Genomic DNA, 16,975 nt, shown 5'->3' with positions numbered 1-16,975 from the left:
TAAATCACCAGCTTTTCCATTGGACCCAGTTACTGAGAGAAGCGCGTGGTTCACTGAACTGGGTCCATTGGACAAGCTGCAGACAATATATTCCCTTTTAATACATCTAAGTTATTAATAAAATAAAGTAGAGGTACATAAAATAAACACAAAATAATAATAATAAACCACACAATCAAATTATTCTCAATACATTACATTTCTTGTTATCGTAATCATTGAAACAAATGCAAATTTCGTAAGCAGAAACACGTGATAATAATCAACTTAATATATGTTTTGCATAATGGTTATGATATAAAAAATGTCTGCTGTGTAGTCTGTGTACCACCCACCTGTTGAATTGCATTAAGTTGATTTCTATGCCGAGTGCATTATCACTATACAAATAAATGCACTGGTGATATGACATATGACTAGATAAGCATCTGCTTGTCACCAATACATTATATAATATACACATCTATATTTGTAAACGAACCTTCTCAGAATGTATTGCTGTCAAGTTAAATAATGAAATCGACAATTTCTTTTGATATGTTAAAATAAGGTTATTTTTTTATTTATTACATTACATTAGATCATAGACATATGAATATTAGTAGACCTGCCCTAAGTGATTAAAAGCGTATTATTCCCCACTCCCCATACCGGTTCCATTGAAGCCGGCTGGGCTCGCGTATGGCTTCCCGTGAATCTTGAGAACGTGACGTCATCATTCTTGTTCGAACTAGCGTCGAGCTATGGTCGAGGCATTTTATGAAATAACACGGCAAAATAGTGGCTTGTGATATGAAAACTTGTAAAAATAGATGTGAAAAAGAGAATAAACCCAATTGTCGTATTACATTCCATATGTAAGCATCATTTTAAGCTTATTCACGTCGTATAATATGAATCAGTTGTAGAAACATATACTATCACATCGAGCCAACATTGGTCGAATGTAGCGATTCTCAAGTGTGCGCATCGTTGTTACTGGGAAGTAAATTATGAACACTTATAAAAGTGTGTTAACTAAATACGTAAACAAAATATTCGACTCTGAAAATAGAAGAAATTATTTTTTGCCGAATTTGAACTTCGCAAATTTGTTCATAACGTGGCGAGTAATTTGCGCTCCCATGTAAAAATGTCTATTCATTCAAAAGCAGATTTTACTTTTAAGAACTAAATGGTGATATTATAATGCGAGATGCCTATATACTGTCAGATTGATTTATTGACGAATCACAGTCAGCTTTACCCCCTTCGTTCTTCAACAGTTGATTTTACCCCTCACCTTTAATTTCTAGTCTATATATTCATATGTCTGTGCATTAGATACATGTATAGCAAAAATGACTAAATAATAATATTGCAATAACTGTATAAGTATAAATTATTATTTTTTTGGTAAACTAATGTTTAAGACAAGATTTTTTTATGCATAGCACAAAGGGTAACAATTATTTTACAAGCAATAATTATTAGCCTGAAATACTCATCCACATTGAAAAATCTCCTGATAAAAGATACATGACGCCGACGGTTGGCGTCATGTATCTTTTATCAGGAGATTTTTCAATGTGGATGAGTGTTTCAGGCTAATAATTATTGCTTGTAAAATAATTGTATAAGTAAAAAAGAAAAATTAAAAAAATAACTTATACCATTGATGTCGCTATTCCAAATTCTTGCAACATTCAAAAATCTGTAGTTGTTTCGGAGAATTTGAACAATTCATCAAATTTCAACGTTCATTTTCGGGTTCTGTGAAAGACTTATTCAAGTTCTGTTTTTATATCATTGTAGGCTAGTTGCTTGACAAAACTGAAATAAAAAGAGAACTTGAAAAATTTTTTCGCAAAACTTGAAAATGAACGTTGAAATTTGATGAATTGTTCAGATTCTCCGAAACAACCCGTCCTAAGAAAATACACAGATTTAGGAAACGAAATATAAAGAATTTGGCATTCTCAGACTATAAAAATATTACCATTCGTTATTTCGGCTACTGGCATTATACCTAGCTCTCTCATTAAAAATTTAGGCGTATTAGATCTATCAAAAAATTTATATATAAAGATGCAAAAGTCGGTCATTTTGAGTACAGGTAGGATAACGAAAGATTTTTTAAATATTTATGTCGAGGGATCAGTAGGATTTATAGGCCCTGTTAGAAATTCTACCGAGCCGAACCCTCTGATATGAAAATATCTGGAGTCGGTGAATTTTTTTCCCATTTGATCTCTGGTGAGTTGACGTGTTGATGTTCTTGTATTGTTTTGTATTTATTTTACTTTTATAATGCACTTGCATAGTGTTGATTGACTAGCTGATCATTTGTGGAAAAGTGAGTGGAAGGGTTTAGTTTTTCCTATGGGGAAGATTTAACCCGGACAACAAAATCAGAAGCATTAAAAAAAAATTAAAAAAATAAGTAGATACAAGTGTCATTATGAATTGTAGGTCGATATTTCAAATCCATGCCAAATGCTGTTAAAATTGCGAAAAATTTATTCTGTAAAATTAAAGTGGTGTTGTTTTCAATCTTTCGCATTTTTGATTTCCATGAGGGGGGTTCAGAACGAACGGCTATTTTTTAGTAGGTAGACCTACAACTAAAATTTGGAGAGCTTTTGGCATTTCAGGTGATTTTGTTTAAATTTCGAACGGGGGTGCATACAGAATAATTGGATAATTATTAAGATCACTTGTCGTTCAATTTTGAAGCCTTTTTTCACCATGAATATGCATGACGAAAAAGGCCACAACCATGCAGTATACATATTAATAACTATTTACTAGTACATTATTGTCGGGTAACTAGTACATTATTTCAGAACAATAAACAAATCATCTAATTGTATATGTATGTATGTTTTTATGATCCATACATAGATATATTTGTCATAATATAATCGTATACATATATTTTCAATTAATAAATTAATCACATATTTTCCTTAATTTTTTTTCTATTTTCATTTAATTTAATTTCCTCTGGTAATTTTCCAAATACCTTAATTGCCCCGTTCTAAGTGGGAGACTTATTTGATTTATTTTCCTAGTCTCATTTGTGTACTTCTGCTGCAATTTTTAAATTTTTCTCAAAAATTCATTTGATGTTATGCTGCGTATACATTTGCCAGCCGAAACGCGAGCCTATCCTCGAATTATGGGGAAGCTAGTGGAAGCAAATGGCACGAAACGCCGCTTGCTTTTCCACAATTCGAGGCTCGGCTCGCAACTGTATTCACACCATAAGGCCATTCATATTTTGTAGATTAATAATAAAATAATTTGTTTAAATGGCAAGATATTTAACATTTATTTTTCTTTAATTCAATTCTCATAGCATTTAGTATTTTGCAGTATTGTCGTTTGTTTCATATACATAGTCATATTTATATCCATCGTTGGCTAAGAACAGAATACTGCTGCAATAATATTTCGTTGTTATTATTATTCAAGTAATTTGTTTTTTTTTGTGTTTTGAGAAAAGACATTCTGGAGCCCAGCGTTACTCCTAAATATTAAATTTAATACATTTCTTTCAAGCTTCACTGTCTATAGATACATATTTAGGTTTATACTGTTCATACATTTTGTCTTATTTATATGGATAATTTATTTTATTATTCGTCTATCGTCCTTGTTCTACCGGTAGTTCAATGTAAGATGCACCGAGGAACTAGCGTCATTGATTCCTTCGGCACCGGTGCACAGTCCGGATACACGCCCAACATTTGTACACAGTTGACATTTGTTACATGAGAACGGGTCGTTTCTACGACTTATTCACGAGTTCAACAGGTTGGCTTTAGAACGATTTGCCGGCCTCTGTGTTTCCTCCCTCCTAGAATGGGGTCTCTTCAAGGCCCAGGTTCATTCCTTCCTTTCCACAAAAATGTTTTGGTGAAAATTATTTTCCTCATGGCCTCCTGTGAAGAATTAATGTAAAAAATATTTATTTTTCATCAGCCATATTGACAGACTTTATAAATAAAATATTACGCTTAACAAATAGGTCCCAATGGTCGAGTGGTATAAGACGCATGTCCCGGTAAGACAAGAGATTCTGGGTTCGACTCCTAGTTGTGACCATTATCTTTTTGTGTTTCTGTGTCTTGTTCTGTTTCATATTTCGTTTAGATTTATTAGTATTTTCTTCTTCTTCAATGATTCATTGTAAGTTCATAATCTTCTCCTGTTATTCGAATATTTCAATGCTTTCACCGTACGATAATGTACAAAATATCAAGATGACACTTATTCCTAAGACTATAAATTATAATATATAGGTATAATTATATTAGAGTCAAGTTATATGATATCATCAATATAAATATCGCTCCCCAAGTCTAGTATATATCCAATTTATTACACAATATATTTGTAATAAATTGGTTATATACATATATGGCGATATTTATATAGATGACATCATATAACTTGACTTATTTGATGTCAGCAATATAAATATCGCTCCCCTAGTCTAGTAAATAACCAATTTATTAACCAATATATTTGTATAAGTTCAATTTGGGAGGCGGATATGTGTACAGCCGCCCCGGGAACAATTTATTGAATAACCAACACCTCTAGGTTCGCTACGTTTGGTGACTTAGCAGGGGTGCCCGGTGAAGTGAACCCATGGGGTGAAGATTATCACCTACTCCACAATAGAAGAGATGAATTCAGACGTATGTCACATCTGGACACACTGATCCCCAGATTCCTACCCCTCATACCTTTTTCCATCCAAGAACCTCCTTTCTTTCCTCTCTTTCCTTTCCTTAATAAACATTTATTTCTGTATAGTACTAAAAGCTTCGATTTAAAACGTAATAATTATGTCGGCATATCAATAAAACATATATATGGAATAAAACATATCTGTATGGTATTGTTTTCAATGTAAGAGAAAAGACAATATTGTTAATAATGTCAATAATAATTTTGTAGTAATAATGCTTGTATTATTCCAAAAACCAATTGAAACCAATGACATTACAAACATACTTGAAAACCTTGAAATCTAGTCATTGATCGCCGAACCTAGCAAAATTTGTCATTTTTCTTGAATTCCTGTTTAATTATGCCTATATACGAGTACCTATATACGTGTCTATGCTTTCACAAAATAAGTATAAAATTTCTAAGCAAAACTAGAATTTTTAAAACTATCATGGAGATTTTTATCTTTTATATTACCTTCGGGAGGCAATGAGAAAAATAATTTCCCTCGGGGCCTATGTCGTCTCTGGGGATGCTGTGTGGAGGGTATTTTTGAGAAGAGGTTGGATTGAACATGGGTCTAGAAGAGACCCCATTCTAGGACGGAGGAAACACATAGGCCGGCAAACGTTCCACAGCCGAGCTGTTGAGCTCAAGAAGCAACTCGTTCTCCCGAGTATGTACCGGAGCCGAAGGAATCAATTATGCTAGTTCCTCAGAGCATCTTCCATTGTAATACCGGTAGAACAATGACAGCATACCTACCCGACGCCTGTGCTCAATTTTCGATCCGCTTTTTAGGATAAGGATCAAAAACACCGCCCGTTCTGCATATAGTTTTCATGTATTTTGGTGCTCCGAAGTCTCCTAGAGTCCAAAGTATTTGACGTGGTAAGCAAAATATTTGCAAATTTGCGGGATCTTTAATAACAATAATATAACACTCGTTTAGCACAGTGTTGCGTTATTTCACCTCACGTGCTTCTTTATTACTGTTATTTCCATAATTATTACATTTTCCATTTCAATAGAAGTTTTCACGCTATTTGCGCACTAGAGGTACAGATAGAACAATACAATTTTCTGTACCTACCTATTGTTCTGGTCTTCAAATAAAATTAAAACAGAATCTTTTTTTTCGAGCCATGGGTACATAATTATTACATCGTACATTGTTATATGGGAGGCGGGTTTAGGTACCGCCGCCCCGGTAACCATTTATTGGATATCCAACACCTCGGTACAACACCTTTGGTTCATCGGGTGAGGTGTGTTTAGGATGCGCCTGGCTACCAATTCATGTCAAATAAGGAATTATACAATTTTTTCCAAAGAAACCTCAGCAACAATTCTATTTTCAAATTTTATCAGGGAGGTAGGTACCTACCATAATATTAAAAAAACGCAAATAAGAAGGTCCAAATAAAGAGACAATTTCAAAAATTTAATAAAAAATTACTGAACCAATAATACGGCAACCATTTGAACCGGAACCGGAACGTACAAACAAATTTAAATTTATTTTATTTTATTTATTTTATTAATACAAGACTTAGAAGGGTACATATGGTTTTTGTGATATTTCACCCTCCATGCTAGGGATGACCCTGTGTTATGGAGGGTGAATTTTACAGTTTTTGAGAGAATAACATTAATTAAACAAGTAAGTATACATAGAAGATCTACAATCGTAATGGTTATTAAATGCAATGAAAGTATCAGATTTATTTGTTTGATTATAACTATGTAGATAATTATAATGGTGGAATGGATTACATGTATAATCAGAGTTACGCAAGTAAGGAACGTAAGCGTTGGTGTTGAGGGTAAGTGGTGTAGGATATGACTTGTGGTTATGAGCACTGATGTGTGAGGGGTTAGTTTCACTTGAGGTTATTGCTATGATGTTTTTGTGTTTATGGATGAACCTGGTAAAATGATAGGAATTATTTGAGTGCAAAAGAGTGAAAGTGGTGCCATAGGTGTTTAAAGATGATAATGGTAGTGAGAATTTTTTACAGTATCTATACATAGTTCTGTCATAACAGAGTTCAATGACATTTTTATTGGTGTAGGTGGTGACTTTCTGGTACTTAGATAATAATATTTTGGTATTGCAGGGTAATAAGCAATGTTTACATAAAGACTGTTATAATACAAAGATATAATCATTAAGTAATATTTAGAGAGAAAGCAAGAATTGTGGCTATAGTATGCTGTTTTTTTTTAATATTTATAGATAATGAGAGTGGTGTGATTGAAGAGGATTACGATGTTGGCAAGACTAGGAAAAAAATAAGCCTGGATAATTTGGATTTAGTAAGTTACAGTTACGTGTAATGATAGTAATGCTATTGTTAATTAAAATATGTTTTTAGTGGTTAAAGAGGTATAGAGTGGCGGTACTTGGAAATGTGTACATGATGACATTAAATATAGGCATATCGTGTATCGTAAGTGCAATGCAAAACAAGACATCGCTACACTCAATCAATAATATCTACTTACATAGGATTGGTTAGAGCCACGTTCGGTTTTATTGTAATTAAAAACTAACTAAGAAATTAGGTAGGTACCTATAATTTCATTTTTAACAAATGAATTTTTTTAGAGTCTAAAATATCATTGATGATTTATATTTAGGAAATCTTATATTGCACTGTGTACAATGTTCAACAACCATAATATGGATATGTACCTAGTCTGGTTGTCGTAATATTCAGATAACCTTTACTAAATTGTAAGAACTTAAAAAAATTACAAATAATAATAATAAAACCACATGATAATATTGCGCGAACAATATATTTGAACGCAATGAATATTGATTCCGAAGCGGCTGTAAAGGTGAGAATTTTGTGAATATTTTAGGTAGAATGTAATGTTTATTATAAATAACATGTAATTAATATAAACAATATACTAACTTTCCGATAATTTCGCAAAGCTCGTAGACGTCGTCGAACAACACTTCGTCGTCAGCCATATTCACATTTATCACAAAACCTATTCACAAAGATTCACCGAACACCTTTTCACTATAATAATAATCACTCAACCAACATCAACAAACCAAAACACCGTCGCGTGATTATGATTAGCCGATCACTTTTGAGGTTAGGTTACGCCCACGCAAATTCACTGCAAAATCCAGCCGGGATATATTCCTATCAGTTTCTTATGAGAATAACATCAGTTTATTAAATTAATCTTAACGATTAGTGAGTGGGAATATTGAAATGTGCGTACAATCTAAAAACACTTCAAGAACCTAAGTGCCGAAATTATCTGTCAAAAGTATATTTTGACGTTTATGCACGGATACAAGCGGGAGGGGTGGGGCGTGTCGCTCTACGAGAAATCATTCTGTTGCAGCTCGGGAATAGAGCCTGGTTCAATCTCTAACATGGCCGCGCTGTCACCGCACTGTTTGCCACTTTATTCCTGGGTTTATGACACGAATTTATCACTCCGAGATTGTAATTCACGGGGCTAGTATTCTGAAATCACGTAGCCGGACCGGGGAGCCGGGAAAATACCGCGGCGAGTCATTTAATCGCGAAACTATGCGACACCGCCAGCTTAGCTCGGAAATGACATTGGAGCGACGTGAAGTCGGTCGCGGGTGGGCCTAGGTATATTGCGCAATGGATGTGCGCAGTCGCACGTGGAAGGTTTATCAGCAGGACCCAGCGTACAGCCTCACCTCCTATACAGCCTCCCTTTACTGTACCAAGTGCTAAGGATCTGTCCGTGTATTGTCTATCTAGGACGGGGTAGATTATTGTCTTTACTCCCGCTTGTTATTAACAACATGATCTAAAATAATGGATCGTATTCTAAATATAATTTTGTTGTTTTGTTATTGATAATAATGATTGGTATTTTTTTTAATGTACAGAATACGTTATTTTTCCCCATAATGTGAATACCCTTTTTAATTCTGCTTTAATTGAAATAATAACCCCGTTATTTTGATACTTACATTTCTATGTTATCTAAATTAGGCAATATAGATAATTTAATTATGATTATTTATTATTATTCATTTATATCATTATTAATTATTATTATTTTCTCTCTGCCTATAATTATATTGTTTTATTCCAATACATTACACCCCTTTTGAAAAATATTATAACCTTTACTTTATAAGGAAATGGGTACATTCTAAACTCTGGTATAGTTTCAAGACTTTTTTGGAAATAATTTCATCCGCCATGTTAATTTTTTTACTCAACCTGTTTTTTTTGCTGTCCATCTGTTGATTTATTTTGTAAGTATGGTTATCCATGGCGCGAACCTTTTCTTATTTGTCCTCTTAAATTAAATCTTCATAAATTTTATTTATATTATTAGAAAAAATAATTATTATTTTTATTCTTTCTTTCTTAAAACAAAAGATCATTTTTGCATAGTTATTGTTGTGTTGACCTCACATTATCTTGTAATGTATTTTTCACATGTTTTCAGGATCAGGGCATTGAAACAAAATATTTTCTCCAAGCAATGCTACTCTGTTTACAAAGATATATTTTACAAAAAGATTCTGAATTACAACGAAAATTTCAATAGCAATCACAAACATTACAATAGCCTAAACTTACTTACAAATAATTAATTACAATAATCCACAAATTATTAACACTAAAATAACACATAATATGCTACTTGTCAACTGCACGGACAAATTAGATATCAAACATCAGTCAGATTGGAACAAATTGGTTTTGTAAAGGTTTACAATATTTTACTTAATATATTATTACGTTTGCCTTTGTGATACGCTAGCACTTTCTGTAAATAATGGTCTCTATCTTCAGATAGGTTCTTCATCCTACCTCTATTCACATGATTCAAACTCTTTCTGTAAAATGTATTGACAGGGTCTTTGCAAAAACGATATATGTAATACTCGAAACATAAATCTTAACTCTGTATCCACCTAATTTAGCCAATGCACTGGCCTCGTGTACCTTAATGTGTACCTCTTGAAGATTTTCTCTGTCAACGCCTCAGCGCCAAAATATTTTGAAAAGTTTGTGCACCTGGAAGCTGCCGGAGTCAATAAATACTATCAGTTATAACAAAACTGAACAGCAGTACTCTCCACAGTTGTAACTAATTTATTACATCATGTTCATGGTTAAAAATAATATCAAATATTTTATAGATCACGTAAAACAATAAAACATTATTTTACAGGAGCAACTTCATAACTTTTTCACAAAATAGTGACCTGCATTTCACCTGCAGTGAAATCAGTAACAACTTTTTTTACTCAGGAGGCCTTGAGGAAAATAATTTGCTGTTTGAAGGGTATTTTAAAGTAAACTAAAAGCGCGGAAGTTCTCGGGAGGAAAAAGATTTAAGGGGTGGGTAGTCGGTAATCTCGAAGTCATTGTATCCAGGCGTGACAAATGAATCTATCCCTCCTACTGAGGTGCAAGGCGTCGGTTCAGGAGGGACTGGCTGGAGAGGTCAAAGGGTCTTTCTCAACTGGCCTCTTAAGATACAGTTCGCCACGCAGCTGGTGGCCAGAAGCATCCCCCACCAAGACCTGGACAAACCTTACCCCTTGAACCAAACAATTAGTTTGATGAATTCTAAAAAGACTAACATGAAAAAAATTCCTAACATTCTGTTGTTTAAGTTATCTTAATTATTACAATGGTTGAAATTTGTCCATACAATCCACAAGTACCCATAATATAAAACAACAAGTTAACAACATAAAAAATTGAGGCGAGTTCAAGTGCATTTGATCTTTTCACTTTTGGATTTGACTTGAAGTTGCTGGCAGGACGGGGACTTGAAGGTTATTTTAGCAGCGTAGGAATTATTGTGTTCTCCAATCCTGCTCACTCGCACCAGGTACTTGCAGCCAAAGTTGAGATCATTTAGTTTGAACCTTGGAACCTGGAAAACAGACATATAATGAATAAAATCAGTTACACCATATTGCTACTGATTAGTTACATGGCCTCATATCATATTTTTCCCTGATTTAAAATACGTAACATTTTTTTTAATTGTTCATAATTGTATCGTTGGTGGAATTCAACACCACTGACAGACTTGTCACTAAATAAATAATCCAGTTATGATTTGAGATTTTCACGGTCAAATTATTGTCCTGATTTATTTTTAGGGTTTTATGCTGTGCTGCGTCACTTCCTTCTTTAGTCAATGTTTCATATAGCGTTACAGTATCCATCAGTGTCCAGTGTACATCTGCCCTGATGATGGACACCGTAGTGCTGTCTGAAACATTGGCTACAGAAGAAAGAAGCGCAGCTCGGCTAGTCAAACATAAATCACCATAAGTGGTCCATTATTTTGTGTGAACTTGGTTCCCTATACATATACATATTTATAATTTAATGTAAACTTTCAAAAAAGAGCTTCTTTCCTCTTCCAAGCTTTATGTGGCTTTTGTGTGGTTTTGTAATGAATTGATAAACATAAAGCCACTAAAGCAATGCAAATGTTGGATTTCATATTAAGAACTCCAAAATGTTTCAAAAATTAAAAAAAAACTTTAAAAATATTGTATTCATCCATTGTCAGAAGCTGTTTAGAATTCAACTCAACCATTTGAAATCCATTTTACAATACATATTCATGAAAAATCTATCGAGCGAATCCAACATAAATTTTTACGAAACAAAAATTATAGATTCGGAATTCCTATAGAAAACATTAACTACACCTCATTGTTGAAAGTCATGGGCCTTGTCACATTAAAAGATAGAAGAATATGTTCTGATCTATTTTTTCTTTATAAAATTGTTAATAACATGTTTGACTCCCCTGAACTCCTTAGGCTGATTAACTTTCATGTGCCTAGTAAAATGGTTCGTCAGAAGGTACCTTACCATTGTAACATTGCAGGTACCAAAGCAGAAATAAATTCAGTAATGAACCGACTGCACAGTGCACAGAATAATTATCACATGAACACCAACGGTACTGAATGTCTATCAGCCTATAAAAATATTGTTATTAAATCTGTATGTCTATCCTGATAGCTTTGTAATGTTTATAAATTTTCAATGTATCCAAATTTATAGGAATGTGCATCCTATAGTTTACTCTGTTTGTTGCTTTAAGTTAATATTTCTCAATTTGGTACATATTTTATTGTTATATCTATTTTACTTTCTGATTATATCAAATGTATTTTTAATTGTATCATATGTAAAAGCCTTAATTGGGCGTATACAAATAAATAAATAAATAAAAGTTAAAGGTACTGAAAATACTTACATCAGTAGTTGCAGCTATATGTTTCCTATTTTCATATGTTTTATCAATGCCATGACATTGTCCGGTCCACCATTGTACAGAATACCTACAACAGTTTCATAATAATTAATATTAATTTATAATGTTGTCATTCTTGGTTTATCTTCACGATCCAATAGAATAAATTTGACTACTAAATTCAATGGCAATACTAAACTAGTTTCTTCTTGTGCATTTAAAATATTTTTTTACCGAGGGAATCTGTTTGGGATTTTTTAAATTGTTCGCAATATAAATTTTCTATTATTTCTAGGAGTTTATAGCAGAACCATATTAGCTTTCTTGATTTAATAAATAAGTCAATTCGTTCTAATCATTTTAACAGCCATGGGTGTACGTAGCAATCTAGAACTACATACTCTGTTTATAAGGATAGCATGCGTATGTAAAGGTATCTACCTACCTTCGACAACAAGATTCATGTGAATGTTTCAAATGTCTCTACTTCGAATATTTCTCTTTGAATTTAAAGAGGTTTTATTGGAAAAAAAATTGCAATATATTTCAAAACTTACCTTATTGTTTTTCCTGGTCTCATGTGGACGGGTTTCCAAGCTATACTAGCCAGCATTTGGTCTTTACTCCAGTACAACTTCTGCAAATGAAGGCCTTCTATCCGAAGATCTGCACTTCGCTTAGAACTGTTGCCTTCCATGTGAATAACTGAGTCTGAAATTTAAAAAAAAAATATGTACATATTGTGATTTTATGAACAATTTTAGCTTTTGTGAAATGACTTGACCATATTTATTTTATTGGAAAACCAATTACTTTATGTACATTGCATATTCAAATACACCTATACAATTTATTATATTTTTCGGTGTCGTACACCAAATTATCGGATTGTCAATATAAATATTTTTTCACATAGTTATTTAGTACCTAGCTACTTTCAATGTATATATATTTTAAACAATTTTTTTAATCAATGACAGAAACCTTTTCATTGTGTAAAAATATGGCAAAAACTAAGTGTATCATTTAGCAGGCATTTGCTACTAAGCATGATTCAATGATTCGTGGTGTTGCGATGCTTGTTTTGCAAAGCAAATAAAGGAAATATCAGCAAAAAGTAGTAAAACTGAAAAAAGACTTTCAGTACTGATTGCGAATTTCTACCTTTATTTCCTGATCATTCAATCTATCAATCTTTGTTAATCATTTTTACTTCCGGAGTGGGAATCACTACAGAGATGTGCTTTATTTCAAATAAATCCATTTCAAATGGAAATGCAAAATGCAAAATGGGTATTTTCCATTTTGCATTTTAAATGCTTTTCTCAATGCATTTTCCATTTTAAATGCTTTTTTGCAACATTCTTCCTACTATCTCCACTCATTTTTTTTTCATAAGCCCCAAATATCAGTCGGTCCTCAACCTCGCTATGAGAGATAATTTACATTTGTCAAGTTGCTCCCTGGTAGGAGCCCTGGCAATTGAGTGATACCATTACAAAAAATACTGATTCAAATACTGAACATGGGGCCATGACGCTATAATATTAACTGCTAAGTTTCTATGTTTTTACGTTGGCAACATTAGTCCTGCGCAAATTTTTTGTTGTCTCATAATCTGTAGTCGTGGTGTTTTTGGATTTACCATCATGTAATATGTTTGTTCTACATTGATGTCCATTATTAAATGACAAAATTGTTTAAAAATTCTATAATTATTTTAATTGTTTGACCTCAGAAACCATTTTGCATTTTCAATGCATTTTGAAAATAGGTATTTTGCATTTGAAATGCTTTTCTAAAAACCGTTTTGCATTTTCAAATGGAAAAGTTTTGACCCATTTCCATTTTGCATTTCAAATGGTTTTGGGTACCCATTTTGCACATCTCTGAATCACTATGATCTTGCAGTGAAATCTATTTTAACATGGAATCCATTGTGTGTAATATGGTATGTACGGATTCAATATTGATCACTTACCGTTGGAATAGTTGGTTGTGTTCAGGACAATGGCTGACTTCTCACTCTTCAATCGTGTAGTGCCGAACTGTGCCAGCGCCTGAACTTGTAGGAAGTAAAGGGAACGTGGCTGAAGGTCCTTGATGTCAAACATGGTCTGGTCCTATAATGATAATACGTATACCTGTTAATGATTGTCATCGATTGGGTACAATCTCTATTTACATGGTTCTCCGTCAAAAACTCTTTGCAATTTCATTAAATTGATGAATTAAAATAAATCAATACATTTGAGATCAAGTGAAGCTGATTGAAAAAAGCATCGAACGATTCGTTAGTTCCAAGGGGTTGGTTATCTGGAAAGAATTGCAAATGGCAGATGAAGCCACACCCTACCCTGGGATGTAATGTGGTGAAAATTTTAATCACTGTATTCCTTAAAGTAATCTTGTTGTAACGAACCTTCCCAACAGTATGATGATGCACCAGTACCGAATCCAACTCATGGTCCACTCCTTGTAACCTCCTGCTCCAGTATACTTTGTACTTGTGCACCGGCAGGTCTGTGGAGATCGGGGCCTTCCACCTTAGAGTTCCTCCAAGGGATCCATTGCTGTACCTCAAGGCATCCACCGCCAGCTCCTGAGGGCTGCTGGGTGGCCGGGGGCCATGGGAAGTGGTGAAGGGGGCTGAGGGTCTAGAGAAGCCCCGAGTTCCATTCTCATTGATGGCTGCCACGCGAAACTGGTACCATCGACCAGGTTTCACAACATTCTTCAGCAAGATGTCTGACCTGTAATGATTAATGTGGTTTTATTTTTTGTAATAGTGCAAACCGGTTTTATTGCAAAATTTTTGCATTGAGTATGCATCATATCCCCTGCTTACTCAGTATAATTATACCATCAGTGTAACTGTAAGTCAGGTGCGTTTCTTAACGCCCTCTATAAATGAAAGATTAATTCATCTAAAGAATAGAAGACTCTAATGAATCCACCAAATGTTTATTTCAAATGAGACAATACCTTAAAATAAAGTCAGAGTCTTAAGGACGTAAGTGAAGAAGCCGTGCACAAAGTATTGCACAGACATGCGGTTGAATTTGCCTTAGCAAATCCCTAAAATAAAGTGGGAATCTTAAGGAAATAAGTTATGATGTGATGTAAAAACATTATTGGACAAACCTACAGTCGAATTGGACTATTTTAATTATTTCTGATGAACGTATCAATAAAATCTCAGATGTTTAAACGATAATGTACTGTTTTTAATATAAATAACTTACATCCGAAAGGATCGGTCTAAATATTTATTATCATTATGAATTCGTTAAAATTAATTAAAATGTCGCATTGTATTACCTTTGTGAGCGTCGTCTAGGTGTCCATTCCCCCAGCCTGGACTCTGTGAACCGCCTTCCCACATGGTGCCTCTCCTCCAGGATGAACAGCAGTGGGGTAGTCTCCAAGGCGGAGTTAGACCATCGCACTCTGATAGCTCGCCCTCTCCGCCTCTCCCCCAATGTCACGTTCTGAGGAATTCCTGGTAAGCCTAAAAGTAATGCATATCATTACCAACAACAATTACACCAGTTATCCATAGACATACCACTCATTCCAATAGATACCCGGTCACCATCAACAATGTACGAGGAGCGAAACAGTAATCTGTAATATTCTGATAAATTCTTAACAGAAACATCGATAGATGGCAGTAAAAGCGGGATTACGTGGTAAATTAATTATATTAGTAATAGTTCACCAAAATTCCGAAAGGTGGCAGTAGCCGAACGTTGGACTTAAAATAATCTATAATGTTCAATGAAATAATTTGCTATAATGTCAATAGATGGCAGTACTATTTTATATTTATTTAAATGAATGACAAATGAAACATTTACAGAGTGTTGCAATAATACGAAAATGCCATTGGGACTAGGTATCAACTCTCCAGTTAAAAATATTCATACAAGTTTTCACGGTAGATGGCAGAATCCAAATCGGAAATGGGGGAAAATTATCAATTATTATTCATAATACATAGTGCACTTATTAATTTTAAAAAACTACTGTCTTTTCGTCAGGTACGTTGATCTAAAAGAACTTTGTGCATGTTGTTTTACTACTCTTTAGTAGTTTTTACCAAAGGTTCGTAGCTCATCCAGGTGGTAGAGCAGTGATTGTTGTATTCTATTATATTTGGGGGATTGGCTAGAAAGTCGTAAGGTAGCTAGATACCCATTTTCCAACGTTCTGAATAAAAGGGAGAAAATCACAGGAATATTTGCAGTGTTACTTATACATTGATGATGTAGAATCGAGGCTATTTATTAGCGTATTGTGTATACTGCCTTTGAAGACATTCAAATTTTAAAAGTAAAAGTCTCACTAAGCAAGAGTAACTAACATGACAAGGACATGACAGGGAAAGTGTAATAATTAATTAATGAAGAATAATTGTATTTATACAAATAGTCTCTCATGGTGAAAGTCGTGAAAGAACTCCACTCGGAAACGAAGCGTTGGTTGAAATGGCTTTAGCCGTATTTGGTGATAGTATGTGAATAGCAGGATACTTAGAGGAGCTCCTAAATACCTGAAAAAAACCCTAGACTCTGTGCAAAAACGGGCGGTCCGTTTGATAGATTCCCCAATCTTAACAAACGGACTGCAATCTTTAGAGCACAGGCGTCAGGTAGGTATGCTGTCCTTGTTCTATCGGTATTACAATGGAAGATGCTCTGAGGAACTAGCGTCATTGATCCCTTCGGCACCGGTGCGTAGTCGGGATACACGCCAAACGCGTGCCCAACATTTGTACACAGTTGACACTTGTCACATGAGAACGGGTCGCTTCTACGATTCGTTCTTAAGTTCAACAGCTCGGCTGTGGAACGAACTGCCGGCCTCTGTGTTTCCTCCCTCCTACAACATGGGATTCTTCAAGACCCATGTTCACTCCTTCCTCTCCACAAAAAAACCCTCCACACAGCATCCCCAAAGATGACATAGGCCCTGAGGGAAATTA

At 34.2% G+C, this 16,975-nt stretch overlaps 2 protein-coding genes across 2 annotated transcripts in view; both read right to left on the bottom strand.

The window, feature by feature from the left end:
- LOC149417872 (peripheral plasma membrane protein CASK-like) overlaps nt 1–8,312 on the bottom strand; it is a 363,609-nt gene extending 355,297 nt beyond the window's left edge. Inside the window, exon 1 of the mRNA XM_089639860.1 lies at nt 7,650–8,312. Within this exon, the coding sequence (XP_089495986.1) occupies nt 7,650–7,708 (59 nt within the window). The 5' untranslated portion in view covers nt 7,709–8,312. The remainder of the gene's footprint in view (nt 1–7,649) is intronic.
- A 920-nt stretch (nt 8,313–9,232) lies between these two features.
- Kal1 (anosmin-1 Kallmann syndrome 1) overlaps nt 9,233–16,975 on the bottom strand; it is a 143,579-nt gene continuing 135,836 nt past the window's right edge. Inside the window, exons 4-9 of the mRNA XM_089639216.1 lie at nt 15,310–15,499; nt 14,411–14,741; nt 13,970–14,111; nt 12,546–12,699; nt 11,992–12,076; nt 9,233–10,641 (exon numbers count right to left, since the gene is read on the bottom strand). Of these exons, the coding sequence (XP_089495342.1) occupies nt 10,474–10,641; nt 11,992–12,076; nt 12,546–12,699; nt 13,970–14,111; nt 14,411–14,741; nt 15,310–15,499 (1,070 nt within the window). The 3' untranslated portion in view covers nt 9,233–10,473. The remainder of the gene's footprint in view (nt 10,642–11,991; nt 12,077–12,545; nt 12,700–13,969; nt 14,112–14,410; nt 14,742–15,309; nt 15,500–16,975) is intronic.

Source organism: Hesperophylax consimilis, chromosome 14 (assembly GCF_061612785.1).
Source record: "Hesperophylax consimilis isolate HC1 chromosome 14, BYU_Hcon_1.0, whole genome shotgun sequence".
NCBI classification, from domain to species: domain Eukaryota; kingdom Metazoa; phylum Arthropoda; class Insecta; order Trichoptera; family Limnephilidae; genus Hesperophylax; species Hesperophylax consimilis.
This window is presented reverse-complemented; position numbering and strand designations above follow the sequence as displayed.